Below are 18,938 nucleotides of genomic sequence, written 5' to 3' on the forward strand. Positions count from 1 at the left end.
GTGGCTTAAATGAGTGGCAAATAACTGAACTTACCCATAAGGCCCTTCCCTTTGCCCAGCTTTTGAATTCTGTTCATCTCATTCTGGCAAGGGAGACCTAAAATATAATATATGAGAGTGAGGTTCCAGATGGTAAGGGACAGATTCTCTAATGATTAGCTTCACAATTGACAGGCAGTGTAGTCTATTGCACACCTGGGAATGAGCAAACTGCATATGCTTGTACTGTACTTCAGAACAAATGCATGGCATTAGTTTTACTAATTAAAAAATTCACACCACACCATGCTTAAAAATAGTGTTTGGGGGCCATTTTGGTTGTTAAACAGTTTTCCCTTGCCTTCATCAGGCTGATCTAAAGCCAGAATGCTAATTTACTGCTTGCTAATAGACTAATTTCCACATTATAAGCAGTAGCATAGGCAATAAGCTAATAGCAATGGAACCCATTCTGAAATTCTCACTGCAAATCATGTAATGATCCAGTTTTCTGCGGGCCCATACTGTGGTTCAGTCAACAGAATAAGGAAGCTCCCATGTACGGGAACTGCAAACATGTTTTACAGTCACTGGATTTTAGTCCATGGGCACTATCCAGACATGACATACATGCCTCTCTCTGTATATACCAGAATATGCCACTATGACTCACTGCAGTATCTGAATGATCACATACCCTGTGTAGAATTTGGGAGTGATTCTGGATGCCTCACTTTCCATGGAGGCCCAGGTGACCAAGTTAGCCTGGATGGCGTTTTTCCATCTATACCTAGCACGGCTACTAGAGCCCTACCTGGCCACTGTGATCCATGCAACGGTCACTTCTAGCTTAGACTTCTGTAACTTGTTCTACACAGGCCTACCCTTGTCCTTGACTCAGAAGTTACAGCTGGTACAGAACGCAGCTACATGTGTCCTCACTAAATCATCTTGGAGGCCCCATGTTCAGCCTCTGCTGAAACAACTGCACTGGTTACCAGTCTGTTTCTGGATTAAGTTCAAGGTTTTGGTTTTAACTTTTAATGCTATATGTGGCTTGGGTCCTGCATATTTGAGGGACCGCCTACCTCTTTATTCCTCCCGCAGGACACTTCGCTCTGCAGGTAAGAAACTGCTGATGATCCCAGGACATTGGAAGGCATGCCTGGCCTCAACAAGGGCCAAGGCCTTTTTGGTCTTGGCCATTACCTGGTGGAATGAACTCCCTGAAGAGCTGTGGGCCCTGTCAGAGCTCTCTGAGTTCCGCAGGGCCTGAAAAACGGAGCTTTTCCGCCAGGTGTTTGTCTGAGGCTGGCCTGGGGGTTTAGATCGGGTTAAGATCAGGCCCCCCTCTCCTCTAGGGACAGAGGCCAGTACTAGACTGGCCCGGATTCCCAGATTGGTCTTTCCTATGACCAATTATTCATCTGTCTGCTTTTCTGGACCATCCAGTAAGCATGTATGGTGAACACTTGTTAACATTGCATCGCCAACATGGTTCTGAGTTTTTGTTTATGAGGGTTTTAATGGGGGAATTTTTATGTTTTAATGTATTGATTTTGTATGAAGTATTGTAAACTGCTGCGAGCCGGTTCTCCGAGAGCGGCAGCCATACAAATCTAAATAACAACAACAACAATAATAGAAATGGAAGATTCTCCATTCCTCCCAGTGGGACCAAATGTATTAAGGAAGATTCAACCAAAGGTAGGCCGGTTTGTGGTGGATGTTAGTTTATATGAATCCTGATGGATGAGAGGTGTTCCAGATGTGGGAAGACAATTTTAAGCCCTTATACCTTGTGGGTATAGCCTGTGGCAATAGAAATGCATTCTTTATATGCTTATACCTACTCACTGTAGCACAATAACTATGACATATCTTCCCAAGGATATGCCTTGAAAATGGGGAGGTTCTGGAGCTTAAAAATTAAGCTCTGCATCCAGTTTAGTCTGTTGAGAATAAAAGGAAACTTTAGAAGCCAAGGCTGGAGAGGCTTAATTCAAAGAGAGAAGTGAGAAAGAGGAGTTAGAATGTGGAAGGATATAGAAAGGTTGTGGTGGAAATAAAGAATGGTGGAATTTGCCAAGCTTAGAAGAAGAAAACTGGGAAAGAGAAGGAGTACTAAGAAAATGTGAGGGGAATAAAGGGATTGCAGAAAGCAGAGGAACAGAAGAATCATTAGACAAAAGTGAATTTTGAAGAGCTTGCCTTTTAAGACATTGGTGATTATCTGGTTGGTTTTACTACAATGCCCCCCCCCCTAATTTTTATTTTTTTTCAATTCTGTGGGAGAATACGGCACTCAATAATGCATTATTATTATTGTTGTTGTTGTTGTTGGATTTATTACCCGCCACTCCCTTGCGGCTCGTGGCGGGTTGACATTGACAAAGCCTTTCAAGACAATACCAGACCTGCAGTTACCTATGCAAAGAAGAACTATTCCTGAATTTCAGGTGACCCAGATCACCATAGATGTGATCTGCTCTGCTTTGGGGCTCTTTTTAGCAGCTTCTGCTGATGAAATCCTGCTATGATAGAATCGACTAAGAAGAAGATAAAAAAACACTGGCTGGACCTCCGCTTCTGATGCTGACCTATCACCACCTCATATAAAAGTATGTTGGGACTGCAGGAGCTCATTACTTTGGAAAAGGAGCATGAAAATAAGAGGTGGCCATGACCAGGTCCTCAAAACTGTAGTGGGAGCACCTGTAATCCAGACCTGTTCTGTAATTCAGCCCAAAATCTTTAGTTAATGAGTACATGGAGTTTTTTTTTTATTGGAGGATAAGCCTGGAGAGTAGTTCTCTCAATTGATCATTAGTGGCCTTTTTTGGTATTAAGTCACAGTTGCATTATGGCAACCTGATAGGGTTTTCAACACAAGAGACATTCAGAGGTGGCTTGCCACAACCCATGCCACAACCCAGGCTTAGAATTATCCTTGCATGCAGACAGAGATCTAGCCTGCTTCACTGTATAGTTTGGAGATGTCCATCTACTGTAATCCTCCAGCCTTATTAAAACCATGCCACTCATTATCAATGAGGCATGGCTCATACCAATGCTAATCACACAGCATTTGCATTTTGCTATCACTTAGAAATTGGGTTTTCTGTGCAAATGTTTTAGCATCAAGTTGTGGAATCTAACAGTCAGTAGTTCAGTACAAAATTCACCGACTTACCTCCAGGCTTCTGAAAGCAGTAGCACCACTCATTATTTGAAAGCTTCCCATCTTTGAACGAGTCACAAGAGTTGAAGAGGGGCTTAATGCATGGCTCATACTTATCAAGATAAATGGCATTGATCTCAGAGTGATCAAGGAGAAGGTCATAGTTCATATCCAGTTTGTTGAACATCCAGCCCAATGAATCCTTACAGATTGGTAATATGCTGGTGTCAAACCCTGTAAAAGCAAGAGCAAATAACCCCATCTGAGCTCAAATGTACAGATGTTGCCAGAAAATAAGATGACCAGCTAACTGGCTGTGTTCTCAGTGCTGCAGATAACAAGGACAAAACTGACTTAAAATTAACCTTTCTGTCCTGACTTGATCTTAACACGATCCTAATTCAAAATACTGGTGAATGAAATAGATGGGCTATAGTCAGTAGAGTGAATCACAGGGATAGTTAACATCCTGAGTCAAAGGTATTCATTATGGTGGCTCAAGTGTGAATGGGAAAGCAAGGAAATTTACAGTTGGTGGAAGCCCATTTCCTTGCAGAATTAAAATTTGTCTTGTCTGCCATGGTGCTGATAGAACATACTTATTACAGGAACATAGGATGCTTATCTCATTACAGATGCTAATGTTCTGTCCCCAAGCATTTTCCCTCTGCTCTATTCAAGCTGATAACAATATGTATGGCAATGCTATATCCTTTCCAAGCATTCTTTACAACACCCCTCTGACCTGACTGGGATATAAAGGCCCAGAGATCTCCATTCCTGCTCCTTTCTGACAAAGGCAGCTTTGGCTGTGAGAAGCTTATACTCAGAAACCCTTGTTGGTCTCTAATGACCTGGAATCTAATTGAAAAAGAAAAAAAACTCACTTCCTTTCTAAATCGTCTGGATCAAAGAATAGGACACATTATGAAATAAGCAAGGCCAGTTTTCTGCATTGAATTCCTTATTGTGATGCTCTTATGTTGTAAGGACACTGACCACACCTTCAGCCAAGACCCCCTTCTGTAAAAAAGAATGGGTGCCTATGGAAACAACTAAGTGCCAACGGGATCTGAAACTTGGGGAGTCTCATAAAGGCATCTGGTTTCAGCTATGGCATTGGGAATTCCCAGGGACAGGGGAGGAAGGGTGTGCTGGAAGAGTGCAATCTCAGCTCAGTGTTCTCAATAACAATAAGACTTCTCAATAAGGCTTTATTCTCAGTAATAAGAACATTTCAACACTGGAATATCCTGGCATACTCCAGAGGTGTCTGCCCAGCCCAAGGAATTTGCTGTTCCATTAACCAATGCCCAGATCATCTTTTTCATTTCTTTACTCAATCAAGAAGGGCACTCAATATGTTAATTTATGCTCCATCCTGTTCCAGGAGTTGCACAGGAACTATCTTGACAAACCCAAACCTTTGTGTCAGCGCAGATCTGGTTCACATCAACCTAATTAAAGTACATTATTTGTGTGGTCTCACCTGGGCTCTCTGTGACCATGCAGATTTGACTAATCAAGGTACTTCCCCCATATTCCCTCACCAAAGTTTGACTGCAATTAACTTCAAATTTTTAATCGTAGCTCACTCCAAAGCCAGGTTGTCTCAAATCTCACTTCCCTGGGAATCTTCTGACCATAAAAGAACCCCATGCCATAGCAAGTTGTCCCTCAGATCTCTGGTCTAGTTCTCTGCTGGTCAGAACTCTGGTTTCCTCCCGAGAACCCCTGCTAAACATAGCATGCTTTCTCCTTCTAGCTTAACCAGCTCCTCACTCTGCTTCTTGGACCACAGTTGTTTGTCCCCGGATCTCTCCAGACATCAAGTCCAGGATTTCAGCTTGTATGTCCCTTTCCTAAAACATCTCAATTTCCTCCCTCCTATCTTTACACACCTGCTTTCTAGTTGATGTGAGTGCATGCTTGTATGTGTGGTTACTCACAGAATTAGTTCTCAGGTGACCATTGTAGGTTCTTTAGATTTTTATTTATTTTATTTTGCATGAAATACAATTGTTTGGGTTTGGGTTTATAATCACTCTCCCTCTTTCTTCACAATTTTATTTTGGGGTACCACTACTGAGATCCACTCTGGTATACACAGGCCAAGATCTTGTGTTATTCCTTTCTGAAACCATTTGTGAAGGAAATATCTCCCTCTCTGGATCCAATTTGGGTAATAATATTCCTGAAATAACTGATATATGCCATACATTGCCTTAGAGCAAAATATTGTACCCTCCCTGTGTTTTGACAAATTTCCATTACAAAAGTAGCTGAGCCTAATTAGATGTTACAGACTTCACATGTTCTAGGTGTAAACTGCACGGAGCTTTTATTCCAACCCCAGATCGATTCAGTCCCTGCCCTCTACACAGAATGCGATTTCCATTTGGATTTTGGGCGATTTAAATATTCCTTCTGCAGCAAGAAGGACTGATCCGGAGTGACCCTACCTTTATCGTGTGATATCTCAGAGTGCTGTTAATCCTCAATATCCATTTGGGAAAGAAAGCTCAGTGGTAGAGAACCTCTGATAGGCTACACCTGGTCATGTGACACACTTGCCTTAAAGGAGAAGCCCCTAATTTCTCACAACTTCTGTCGGTCCTGGATTTTTCCTCCCTCCTCTGCCTTTTTCGATCCTCTCCCCCTCCCCTCCAAGAGAAGAAAGAGGCTCCCTGCTTGGCTCCTCTCCCCCCACCCTTCAAGAAAAGAAAGAAAGAGGCTTGGCTCCCCCCTATCTTCTGAGCCTCCCTAACCACGTGCAGAAGACTTTCCTGTTTCAATGGGGAGGGAGGGGGGAAGAGGAAGATCCGAGTTCAAAGCGATCTGAATTCAACAGGATTGACAATGGAATAAACAAAGTAAGTGCAGACTCTGCCCTAGATTGGGGACTTGCAGCTATACTGTATCTGCTAGTCCTCAGTGGCAACTTGTGAATAAATGTGCAGCAGTTCCCAGTCTGGACTGAGACTGCTGTGTGGAAGAACAAGGAATTCCTTCTCTCCTGTGGTGTTTTTTGGAGGCTGAAACAGTCTTGAGATTGCAGGTAGGAACACCAGCATGGTGTAGTGGGTAAGAATGGCGGCTTCTAATCTGTCATGCCAGGTTTGATTTCCCGCTACTTCACATGTAGGCAGCTGGGTGACCTTGAGCTCTTCACAGTCCTGATAATTCTGTTCTGACTGAACTGCCTCAGCTCTCTCAGTTTTACCTACCTCACAAGGGAGAGGAAGGGAGAGGGGCCAATTGTAAGCTGCTTTGAGACACTCTTCTTCTATTTTCTCTATGTGGAGCTAGCATCTGTAAGAATTCAGTGCAAATTGTGCTCCCCTGATGGCCTACTGGTTGTTTCAGCTGCTGAAAGTAGTACAGGGGAGAAGACAGGAATTCCTCCTTCTCCTGCACAGCTGTTCTAATCCAGTCAGGCCCCGCTGCACATTTATTCACATATATCCACCAAGAACAAGCAAATACAGTATAGCTGCAAGTTCTAGTGGTGATGTGTAATTTGTAATGTCTAATTATGGTCTCAGTATTAGATCTGTGGGTTCAGTCAGCATACAAACACTTTAGCTCCAATACAAAGAGAACTTTTATTAACAAGCAGGAAAACTGACCTGTAACAGGGAGAACACACAGGCTTTATATACATATCCCTTTATGCCAATAAAGGTATTGTATTGTATTGTATACATATCCGACTGCTTCAGGCCATGTCCCTTAGACACACTATTGGTTGTTAATGCACCCTTACGATTGGCTACTAGACACGCTGCTGATTGTAGTGAATCACAATTGAGGACCAAAGAGCCAGGTCCTGACACCAGCTCAGACTCATGCATTCTATTGCATGAACATGTATCCACATGCATTTGGAATGAAATATTAATAAACAACCTTGAAAAATATATTAGTGTCCTTTGGTGTATTTTAAGGCAGAGGAATACTAACCAATTTTTCTTGGGAGATTAGAAATGCCAGTTTCAAGAAAAGTAGTATGTATTTTTTTCCTTCTTCAAGAAACCTAGCCTGCTGGTTCTCACTGACATAGTGTGCAGCCCTTTAGTTGACTTTAACAGAATCTAACAGTGACATTCTTTTAAAGTCAGCTGAAGTGAATGGACACAGAATGGTATTGATGTATTTGGATGGCACTTAGTGTCAGCTGTAGATAGTAGCAAACTAGGGTCCTGTTGGCAAATGTTTAACTTTGGAGAAGTTATTATTACACAGTAATCCACGTGATGATCTGTTTGTATTCCTGGCCATTCCTCTAAGCTCAGAGCAGGTCACAATCCCTAGTTTTGGACTCCCAAAACCTCATATAGACCCTTAACGCACAGGAGGCATTTCACTGTGCTGCTGCATGGTTTCTGGCATGGGGCAGGTCGCCCCAATTCTTCCTGGTACTGCACGGGGCAGCATTCAGCCTGCCTTCCCCCTGTCTGCCCCAGATTTGTGTTCCCACATAAGGCAGCCAGGGTGGCGAGGTTCTACCACACTGCAGGGCAGTGTCGACCTTTTAAAAATGTGTGATTGCATAACAATGCAGTACCATGTTCTTACAAATAAAAAGAAATGTCCCAGGCGGCTCTGCTGTGCTGTGTAATGCAGCTTTTTATTTTTAAGAATGCAGTATTGCAGGTGGGGGTGAGGAGAAACTGGGCCAAAATGACCTGATTTCCCCCCTTCTTGATGGCCGAGGCCTGACATACACTCTGGAGAGGGCCACAGCAAAAAAAGTTAATGAGGATTTCTCCATGTTCCCTTGCCATGGACCAGCTGAGGGCCTGAGTTGCACCAGTCACTGGATTGTCCTGGACCAGCACCAATGTCATTGGGAAGCGAGAATCTGGCCTGATCCTAGATGAATGGTGAATTCTGTTGAATTCCTAGTGCAGAAGCAGTCGCAAACTCTCAGGATCTTGGTTCCTTTCTTACTTTAGTGGTAAAAGTCTAGGGAAGGGGATCTTAGCTCAGTGGAAGAGCCTCTGTTTGGCATGCAAAAAGTCCCAGATTCAGTCTTTGGAACCTCCAGTTAAAAGGATCATGTAATAGGTGATGTGAAAGACCTCAAGCTGAGACCTTGGACAGCTACTGCCAGTCTGAGTGGACAGTACTGACTATGGTGGGCCAGTGATCTGATTCAGTAGAAGGCAGCTTCATGAGATGCTCATAATGTCCAATTTGATGAAAATGTGAACTTGTCGTTGTGGTGGCAAACTGTGTACCAGGACACTGCTTAAGACCAATTAACTAAACAACCTGTTCTGTATTTTGATAGAGATGTCATTTTCTGACAGTAGAAAGTAAAATTTTCCTTTCCATTAAGTGGTTATGTACTGGATCGTGTTTTTTTAATTGTTTTTTTTACATCAAGTCCCCTTCCCCAGTGCTTCTTTGGAAGTGGAAAACAAAACACCCATCACTTACTCTGACACCCCCCACCACCAACAACAATGAGCCTAGAAAGGCACTCCAGTCTATCTTGTTCCACAGTGTTTATTTGAGGGAGCAGAAAGGCTTCATATTGGAAATTAGGCTCTTTAGCTGTTAACGACAGTTGGGAGTTGTAACAGACACTAAGGAATTGTCAAAGAGGCTTAGATAATTCAAACATGAATGTCATTTTATAACACATTGCTTTTATAAGATGACAGAATCTCCTTCAGATTAAAGACAACAGAGACTGGGGAGCAAGAAGAAAAAAGAACTTTCTGATACCTTTCTTGCTTCCTACTGTATTGTTTTAAAAAGGGAAAAAAATGTGCAAATAATCAAATATATTGGGAGAGAGGGGAAATCAATATCCTGTTCAGGTTATTCAGAGTGGCTGTCCTGTTGGCCTTAACCTTTTTATCAGCCTCTGAATTGTAAAGGCATGAATCATTTATCAAATCAATTCCTTGCATCATGGGGCAATAGCCCCAGGGATCTGTTCATACATGTATGTCTGATAATTCTAAAGTGATTTGTTGTTAAAATATTTCTAGGTGTCTATGTCAAAGCCACATGTATTGGATATAGGAATGTTTATTCTGGTCCAGGATGTGAGGGTATTGTTTACTGAACTACACTTTTTCTTTCATTGTTAGTTCTATATGGTTGCCTTTTAAGTGTCCTCTTAAATTTCTAAAACTGACAGTGGTAATATAAATATTTTGAATAACGACATAATAAATAAGCCAATGACTTGTTGACCGTGCACCATGAACCATGTGCGCATGTGTAACTGAGCCATTGCACATCAATAATAAATTCATTTTAGAGCTTCTGTTCTCATTGTGCTCTCATAAAAGTATATGTGTTTGTGTTTACAGTGCTGTCAAGTCACAGCCAGTTTATGGCAATCTCAGACTGTTTTCAAGGCAAGAGACATTCAGAGGTGACTTGCCACTGCCTTCCTTTGCATAGAAACTCAGGAATTACTTGGTGATCTCCCTTCTAAATATTAACCAAGGCCAACCTTGCTTAGCATTTGAGATCTGATGAGGTCAGGCTAGCCTGGGCTTTCCAGGTCAGGGCCATAAAGTATGTGTGGGGAAAGGAGGTAAACTATCATGTCAGTCATGAGACTGAAACAGTTTTCGTCTAAGACTAGGGGAATGTGGGACCATGTACACATAGTGGATTCTTGCTACTTCAATAGCACTAATTTGACCATAGTAGTTCTATAATGCTTAATTCTTATTAAAAAATTTAGTTATGTTCAAATGATGAACAAATACCTATTAATCAGGCCTTACCATAGTATAGTAAATATTTTAAAACTGGTTTGCTGGCTTAATTACTACACCGATTACTTCAAAATTAAGCCACTTCATGCAGCCATTTCTCTGAAAATGTGCCATATAAATTACCTAAATCAAAAAAAAAATTCAGAGTGATGGAGAGTTATTCACATTTTATAGAACACTATCTCTTCCTTTGCTGCCCATGTATTGCAACAAATGTGGCTTTCAAGAATGACTGTCAGACTGATTCTGTACAGATGAAAAAGGCTAATCCCTGCTTCCATAAAATGTCGGTGCTGGCCCATCCCCATGCTGGGCCTGGTGCATTTTAGGCCCTCCATTACTCTGCAGCAAGAGCCTGCCATGGGCCTACCCAGGCATAGGTGCATGTGGATGGGGAAGAGCCAGGCCTTCCAGGCCCAGCTACCCCTCTCCTACGGCATCCCATCAGGGAGAAAAATTGCCCCAGTCAGCTCCATGGCATTTCATGACAACGTGGGGCTGAATGGAGCATTTTAATTTGCACGAAGGTGGGATTGCACTGTTATACAATCCCACCTTCATGGAAATACAACCCCACCCCCACCCCCACCCCCATTGCAGAACCTTTCCACTCTGACTGCTTTGTGGAGACACAGAAATCTGGAGAGGATGATGTGTGCTGCTGTAAAAGGCTCCTGTGGGGGCACAGAAAGCAGCAGGTTCAATCCATGACATCTTCAAATAAAAGGATCAGGTGATATAAAAGCACCATTAATAGACAGTCTTGATTTTGATGGCAGATACATGTGCTCAAGGGTCCATATTTTCAAGGGGCTCAAAGTGAGCTTCAGGGAAATAGAGGAATGTGGAAGATCTCTGTGTGCCTTCTGCACATGGATGGTAGAATAATTCTGTAGGACTCTTAAAGACATTCAGTTCCATACTAATGTAGATGTATTGTTGTTGCTGATGGTTCTTTTTTAAATAGCCCAATTTCTTCTTTAGATCTTGAATTCCAGAATGATCTGTAACTAGTGACACAGGACACTGTAGATCTATATGATTGGGAACAGATTTGGGAGATAAATGCCTCAGCTTCCACAAATTGGGCCATTATCAATGCATCAGAATCGAGGCTTCCATAATCTTTGGCAACTAGAGAATTTAGTGGAGTAACTGACATCTCTCATAGACTTCAACTGTTCCAAATTTTCAGGCCTGGCCCCGACCTGGTGGAATGAGCTCCAGGGTGAGCTGCGGAACCTGCAGGGCCTTTCAGCCTTCGGCAGGGCCTGTAAAACAGAGCTTTTATGAGAGGTCTATGGTTGAGGGATAGTGTGGGAAGATCACTTGGGGTCCCCCTGATGTTAAATGAAAAATGCCATCTCTGACTTTGTCTCTCCGTTCTCCTCCCTCTCAGGGCAGACCCTCCCTGGCAATTAATAAATTTAGGACCCTCCCTGAGCTCCCCTGCAAGTTTCAAGAAGATTGGACCAAGGGATATCATGCTAGGGGCTCCCAAAAGCATGGGGGAAAATGATTTCAGTAGGAACTGAACAAGGAAATTGTCAATTTACCTGCTGAAATCATTTTTCTCAATCTTTGGGAGCCCCTAGGATGGGATCCCTTGGTCCAATCTTCTTGAAACATGCAGGGGAGCTCAGGGAGGGTCCTAAATTTATTAATTGCCAGGGAGGGTCTGCCCTGAGAGGGAGGAGAACGGAGAGACAAAGTCAGAGATGGCATTTTTCATTTAACATCAGGGGGACCCCAAGTGATCTTCCCACACTATCCCTCAACCATAGACCTCTCATAAAAGCTCTGTTTTACAGGCCCTCCCAGCCCATGGCCAGGAACCTGTCTTATTGTTAATGCTAGAAATAAATGCATGACCCTGAGATACACTGAGCAAGTAAACCAAAGTTGTAAACCAAAGTTGCTTTCAGTAAATCAGCCTTTGACAGGTCTCTGTCAACAGTCAAGTACAGAAATGCTGAAGCTTAAGCACTTCTCATCTCTTGCTAAACAAGTTAAATTTTAAGTAGAAAATGCATCCCATTCAAGCTACTTATTTATCTAAAGGACTGACTTTCAGGGAACTGCGTGAAATTAATCACAGGAATTTATTGTCTTTTCTTAGACATCTGATGTGTTTAATTCATAGTGTGAATATACCTGCATTGTAGAAATCCTATCAATCATCAAGCTGAGCTATGACAAAACATCCTTCCCACCCAAATGCATTTTGAGATATTCTAAAACCATTTCATTTGCTCTACTGGAGAAATTGGATGATTGATACCTGTCTCAGAAACTGATGTGAATATCGACAGACCATTTCAACTATAAAAAATATCCCATAGTGTCATCAGAAGCATAATCCAACACAACCAGGTCATTGTGTTATCTGGGCATATTTTCTGTTGCTCATAGCATTCTTTTATATTTTCTACTGAAATTTTACTGCATTGTTTTTGATATTTAACACTGTGGAATAGACTGTGTCTATTTAATATATTTTATGATAATTTCTAAACTTCTCTAGCTCTTTGTTTCCCATGGTGTCATCAGATGCATAATCCAACACAAATCCTGTTAGAACTCCTAAGATCTATAAAGTGTCTTTACTGTCCCACAGAATTGGCTGCTTTGATGGCTCTGTTGGGCAGTCTGCTTGAAACAAAGCTACCCTGCAGATCCCCAGCGGAATGTGATATAAAAGTTGGGTAATGAGTACAATGGTGCAAAAAGTCTTATATCCTAATAAAAGCTTGAAATGATCTTACAATCTTCTTACCGCAAGCATATATTCCACTATCTCCCTTATGGTTGCCAGATACATTCTGGGAATCAGCAGGGGACAGGGAGGACTTACTGGGAACTGGAAGTGATGTCATAATGTTGCTGCTGCAGGGAAACTCTGGTATTTGGGCAAAAACCTTATGGTAGAAGTAAGAGCTTCAGCCCAAATACTCGAGAATCCATGTGTTGGTGGCAATGTGATGGTGTCACTTCTGATGTGTGCTGGAAGTGCCACAACTGATGTGTGCTGGAAGCGCCAGTAACACCAGCAATGGCTCCTTTTGCTGCCATTAAGTCCCCCTGCCAGCTAGCTGATCAATAGAAGAAAAAAGTCTCAAGCTGGCGATGGTGAAGTGATTTAATGTTCAAACCAAATTCACAATATTCAAAACAATTTCAAAACAGATTCCCAGGCATATGTCTGTTTTTCATTTCTTCATCAATGAATTCTAAATCTCAATATTGTAATAACTCACTCCTCTAATAATGTTTTTTGATTGTTGAACATAACTTAGTCTCTATAATATCTTGGGTGTTTAATTCAATCCCAAACTGGTCTCATAAATTCAAATTTGTAGGGGTCTAATATTAACTTTACTACATGTAATTCCTCTGCTATAGAGGCCCAAGGTAAAAAGCACCAACTGTTTTTTAGGATTAATTTCTGGTTAGAACAGCTTTGCTGCTTATTCATGTATTTTGGCTTCTCTTCAGACAGTGCTAGAATGGTTATTAATTAGTATCTTCTGAGGTGTGGATTGCTGTAATTCAAACAAACACCTGCTCACATTACATTTTAAATCCTCTTAGACTGGTAGTTAGAAGAACAACCAGCCAGCTTCCCCTCACTTAAAAGCCCAGAACAATTTCAAATGACCCACTTATAAAATGCTTCCTATCCTCCTTCCCATTTTCCACACATCAGTATAACATTTTATGTGAAACAAGTTATATACAAATACATAGAAAACCTTGAATCGATTGGCTTTATTACAGACATTCTAGGCATGATACCAATTTTCACTGAAGCCGATACATGGGCAATGATGCTAACCTGAAGTATAAATCTAGCTTGAGCATGGTCAGGACCCCCTATTAGGAGGAATATTTCTGCAAATGTAGTGTTGCATCACTGAAGTCTCATGATTCAAGGAACTACACATGGAAAACCCCCAAAACAAAACCTTCTACCTAACTGTTTACACAATAAGCCTTGGCCAGTACTATTTGGATGGAAAAGCAGCATATAAATGTCTTAAATATACAAATAAATTAAGTAAATACTGAAAATGGCAAATCATGGTAATCTATGCCTGAAATCACATGGCAGCACAGATGAGCAGGTTTCCCTTTTCACTTTGTTGGTGGCATGGACAATGGGGGTAACCCCACTGATGAGCCCACATAACTGAACTGGGAGCGCTGAAAGCTTCATGCACATATCCACAACTCCATTCCTAAAACAAAGCTCTAAATAGGGTGGAACAAAGGCCAGAGAAGCAGGAAGCTAGGCAGCACTGGATATAACTTTCCAAAGAACAAAGATTTTATCTGGAACACTTGGCCATCGCTCATATGAACATTACACATCATCTTTAAACCGCCCGTGGCGCCACGGGCGCCACGGACTAAATAATTCGGTAAGGCCTGCCGAGGTGGGATGTGTCCGTGATGAGGAAGGGTCCGGATTGGACCCTTCCTCACGACAGACAATCGGAGGGACCAATTGGCAGGCGCGAAGCGCCTGCCAATTGGTCCCTCCGAGTCCCAGCTACAGGAACTGCGAGCCGCGCGCAGCGCGGCTCGCAGTTCCTCCCAGCCTGACGCGGCGAGAGGCGTGAAGCGCCTCTTGCCGCATCAGGCCACCGACCCAGGGAGCCCCCGGCAGTCGCGCAAAGCGCGGCTGCCGGGGGTTCCCTGCCTGGCGGGCTGGCGCGGCGAGAGGCGCAAAGCGCCTCTCGCCGCGTCAGCCCGCCGCCAATGATAGAAGCTCGCCAGCCAACCACCCAACCCTCCCCAGACCCCTTTCCAACCCGCCGCCGCTTCCCGATAAAACAAAACCCACCCAGCCACACACTCCGACACCCACCCGCCGCCACCCAACCCCCCAAACCCTCCCCAGACCCCTGCGCAACCTCCCGCCGCTTCCCAACAAAAAACAACCCACCCCGCCTCCCACCCGCAGCCCGCTCACCCTCCCGCCCTCCCCAAACCCCTTCCCGACACGCCACAACGCCCCAAAAAGCATCTGCCGCCTCTACACCAGCCCCTGTCACCACACTTCTGAACCCCACACCAACTCACCCTTCCCCCGGCCGCTCCCTGCTCCGCGCTCACCTTCTGCCGGGCCTCCTGCTCCCTCTCCCTCTCTTCCCTTTGTCCTGCTAGCCACGCCGCCAGCCAGCGCGGTTTGCCCGCTGGCCGGCAGGCCACCCGAATGAACCAGGCATGCGCGGACTCACACGCATGCCTGGTTGCTTGCCCCGACGCCCCGCCCCCGCCCCTAGCTCCAGCACGCATGCCCAGACTCCCAAGCATGCGTGCTTCCCTTCCCCATCGCCTGCACCACCGGGCCTCCAAACCGCGCCGCTTACCAGCCTGTCCCCACCAGCTGCCCTGCGAGCTCCCAGGTACGGAGCCCTGGCACTATGCCTGCACTCTGCCCATTTTTATAAATGGGCTTTTTTTCTAGTATCTTGAATAGTAGGAATGTAGATTGGGATGCCTCCCATTCTCAAAGCCAATTTCTACAGGGTTTGTAACATTTTGACACTTAGGAGGAATAATTAGTTTTCAGTGGTGCTATAGGCAAGACTAATATTGAAAATGTCCAAACTTGAAAATGGGGGCTGAGGTGGTGGGAAACAATGTCATTGTTTAGAGAACATCTGAATAAATTCCAGGACAATTAAAAAATATATATAAATACCACTAAACTCTGGCCCTGCCAAGAGACTGTCTTTTATGCATTTTTAAATTTCTGCCACTTGTACAAAGAAAGAAATGGTTGCTAACACAAGCCATTTAGTCTAAACCAGACAGCGAACAAGATTCTTGTGAATGAAGGTCAGAGCTTAACACTGTGCCAGTATTCCTGCTTTCATGTTAGAAAAGGAGGAAAAGAATCATCTTTGTATTTTGTCTGCAGATTAACTTAATCCCTTCAGTTATTTTATTTGAACACACAGCAACAGCTTGGCAATGCAATTGCAGCATGCAGAATTGTTCAGTGGGATACCTTCAGCTGTAGCGTCCAAGGAAAGCAATAATTTCCTACCATCTGTAAGCTATTTTAAAAACACAGGGGGATATTCAAAGTACATTGCATGGAAAAGACTCATGCTTCTGTTGGTTCCATATGCATCACCTGACAGGTCATGTCAATGAAGTGATCAGATCTTAGTGGAGGAAACCAACAACAGAGCAGCATAACAATGAACTTTCATGGAGATCAGAAACCTATGCATCATGCATACAGACAACACACGGAAACCTGTTCCCGGACTATACTAGTTGAAACTCAAAAAATCAGGCACACAAAGGTTATGATAGAACCTGTCTCCCAAGATCTAGTTTTCTCTGTGGAGGGAGTTTTATTCTATGGAGGAGTGTGTTGATATGATTCCCTGCCCACAGAGAGAACCATCTAAGAATAATTCTTCCATGTGATATGCCTCTTGTATGAATTAGTGGGACATTACTGTAGAGGTGGGAAATTTAAGGGGGTTGTAATATCCATACGCACTCAAGTGTTTGAATTTCATGCATGATTTAAGATGCAGTTTGTTCCTTTAAATAATTTAAATTGATATTCAGCACAGCTAGATCCAGGTAATATATAGCATCATTGCTCTTTGGTAATAATTAGGCATGTGTGCAGATTTTCCCCTATACTCATTGACCCAAGAAAAGAGAAAGGCAGAAGGGAATCTCACATTTTTTTTGTTCAGAGACAGGGGCTTGTGTATTTCATAATAAATCTATAATAAAGCTTTCTGTAAAAATTATGTTTCCAATCTAGTGCCTGTCATGGGAATATTTGCAGCACGCAAAACTTACAGTGAATTTTTGACCTACAGATAGAAAAATTGCCCATGTTTGACAAATTCTGCTGAGAACAGGTGGGAGGCTTCATCTCTGCTGACATTTCATTTAGTTTCTCAAAGTCTGTTACCTCTAGCTCGGGAAAGGGAGTAACAGGAATGTGAGAGCCTATCTGTTGTACTACTCCCTGATTATAGTCCCAGATTTTTTAAAAAAGTCACTAGCCCCTTCCATTGAAAAGATATAAGGGGAAAGACATCTTCTCAATGGAAGGAACTGGAGAATTATTTTTAAAAAGAAAAGGAAAAGAAAACTTGGAATTCAGAGAACCTGATACACAAATTGTTACAATTGTATAATGATCTGTAACATCAATAAAGCCTGACTGGAGTGGTGGGAGGAATTTGGACTCATCACTTACTTGATTGGCCATCTGTCCAATGAGTGGCCAATCAGGTAGGCTGTCCTGCCCCTGGCCACATCCACTCCAACTTCTTCCATGCGGAAGAAATGCCAGCCTGCAGTAAGCTAGGCAGTGAGTGGGAGCTGGGAAGGAGGGAGGAGGCCCAAGTGTGGGGGGAGGCAACCCCCATCAGTACTCCCCCTGCCCTGAGCAACCCTGGCCACGGCCTCCCCAGGCCTCACCAGGGCTGCATGGGTTGGGGGGAAGGAGGAGAGAGGGGGAGGGGGGGAGACCACCCCACCAGCACTCCCCCCACCCTGAGCAGCCCTAGCTATGGCCTTGCCAGCCTCAGCAGAGCTGCCTGGAAAGGAGGGAGTTAGGCCCCATCAATGCTTTCCCCTTCCCCGAGGAGCCCTGCTGCAGCCTAGGCAGGCCTCGGCAGGCCTGCCTGGCTTGGGGGGGAGGGAAGGCTAGCACTCATTGTATTTTTCGGTCAATGGGCTTTTCTGCTAGTATAATAATATCTTTTGACAATTTTAACTGAAAAAGCCTTGGTGGTAGGAAGTTAATGGCCACTGCCAGAGAATGGGCAAAAAACCTGTGGAGAAACCTGCCATGGGGAAGTCATCCTGTTATTGCACTATATCAACAGCTACAGAGAGAGCCAGTTTGGTGTAGTGGTTAGGAGTGGGGACTTCTAATCTGGCATGCCAGGTTCGATTCTGCACTCCTCCACATGCAACCAGCTGGGTGACCTTGGGCTCGCCACGGCATGGATAAAATTGTTCTGACCGAGCAGTGATATCAGGGCTCTCTCAGCCTCACCCACCCCACAGGGTGTCTGTTGTGGGGAGAGGAATGGGAAGGAGACTGTAAGCCGCTTTGAGCCTCCTTCGGGTAGGGAAAAGCGGCATATAAGAACCAACTCTTCTTCTTCTTCTTCTTCTACACTAGCAATGAGAAAACCATACAAACAAGTCCCCAAGTGAAAAATACCATACAAGATACTGGTGCATCCCTTGGCTTGATTAGCCATCTTTATTAACCGATGTAGAAGAATGCTGATTAAATTTTCAGTCAATACAAAAAGAGAAAAGGGGATGTGTGTGTGAGAGAGAATAATGGGCACATATGTCTGTCACAATATAACAAGTCCAAAGATTTCATTCTGACTGCGCTTGCAGCTGTTCCTGAGTGCTGAACTTATCTCAAACTTTTAAAAATCAATTTTTTAAAAATCTTACTGCCTTGTGTTGAATCAGAGATTGTTGGCTTGATGACACGATTTGCATCTTCGTGAAGAGCACCAAACCAGTCTTTTAAACGTGAAGCAAGGTTCCTCAACTCCTTGTCTGTGCAAACTGCCAAAAGAATGACAGCAATTAAATCAAAGAGAACATGCCAGATATATTCTAATAGAACAAGATTATTGTTTATTTCTTGAAGAATCAACTTTGACTTGCATAGCTGTAAATTTCAAGGAGATAAAAAGTGGTGGGTCAAGGAGTTACAAGCATATCCACAAAGCATAAAGCAACAAGACAAAGATTTATTATTGGAGGAACACTGGATAAGTGGGAGCTGCAATTTATGGTGTACGGTCTGGACACACATCCATCTTTTGTTGCTTCCCACAGAACTGTGGATATTTAGGTAAGGTTTGTTATCACCTTTTAGGTCTTCAGAGAAAACACATCAATCAAACAGTGGTAGGGAAAATGGGAATAATCCAGCACTGCTATTAGAACAAGGCCCTGAGAATAATTTATAACTTTTGTTTTGCTTTAGTGTAAAGCTATTG

At 43.4% G+C, this 18,938-nt stretch overlaps 1 protein-coding gene across 3 annotated transcripts in view; it reads right to left on the reverse strand.

Moving 5' to 3' along the window:
- The window catches only part of SPOCK1 (SPARC (osteonectin), cwcv and kazal like domains proteoglycan 1), an 863,260-nt gene that overhangs the window by 18,042 nt on the left and 826,280 nt on the right, over nt 1–18,938 (reverse strand). For all 3 annotated transcript variants that reach the window (XM_077326752.1, XM_077326753.1, XM_077326754.1), the window contains exons 7-9: nt 18,382–18,498; nt 3,173–3,394; nt 35–97 (exon numbers count right to left, since the gene is read on the reverse strand). In XM_077326752.1, coding sequence (XP_077182867.1) covers nt 35–97; nt 3,173–3,394; nt 18,382–18,498 — 402 coding nt within the window. The remainder of the gene's footprint in view (nt 1–34; nt 98–3,172; nt 3,395–18,381; nt 18,499–18,938) is intronic.

Source organism: Paroedura picta, chromosome 3 (assembly GCF_049243985.1).
Source record: "Paroedura picta isolate Pp20150507F chromosome 3, Ppicta_v3.0, whole genome shotgun sequence".
In the NCBI taxonomy this organism is placed as follows: domain Eukaryota; kingdom Metazoa; phylum Chordata; class Lepidosauria; order Squamata; family Gekkonidae; genus Paroedura; species Paroedura picta.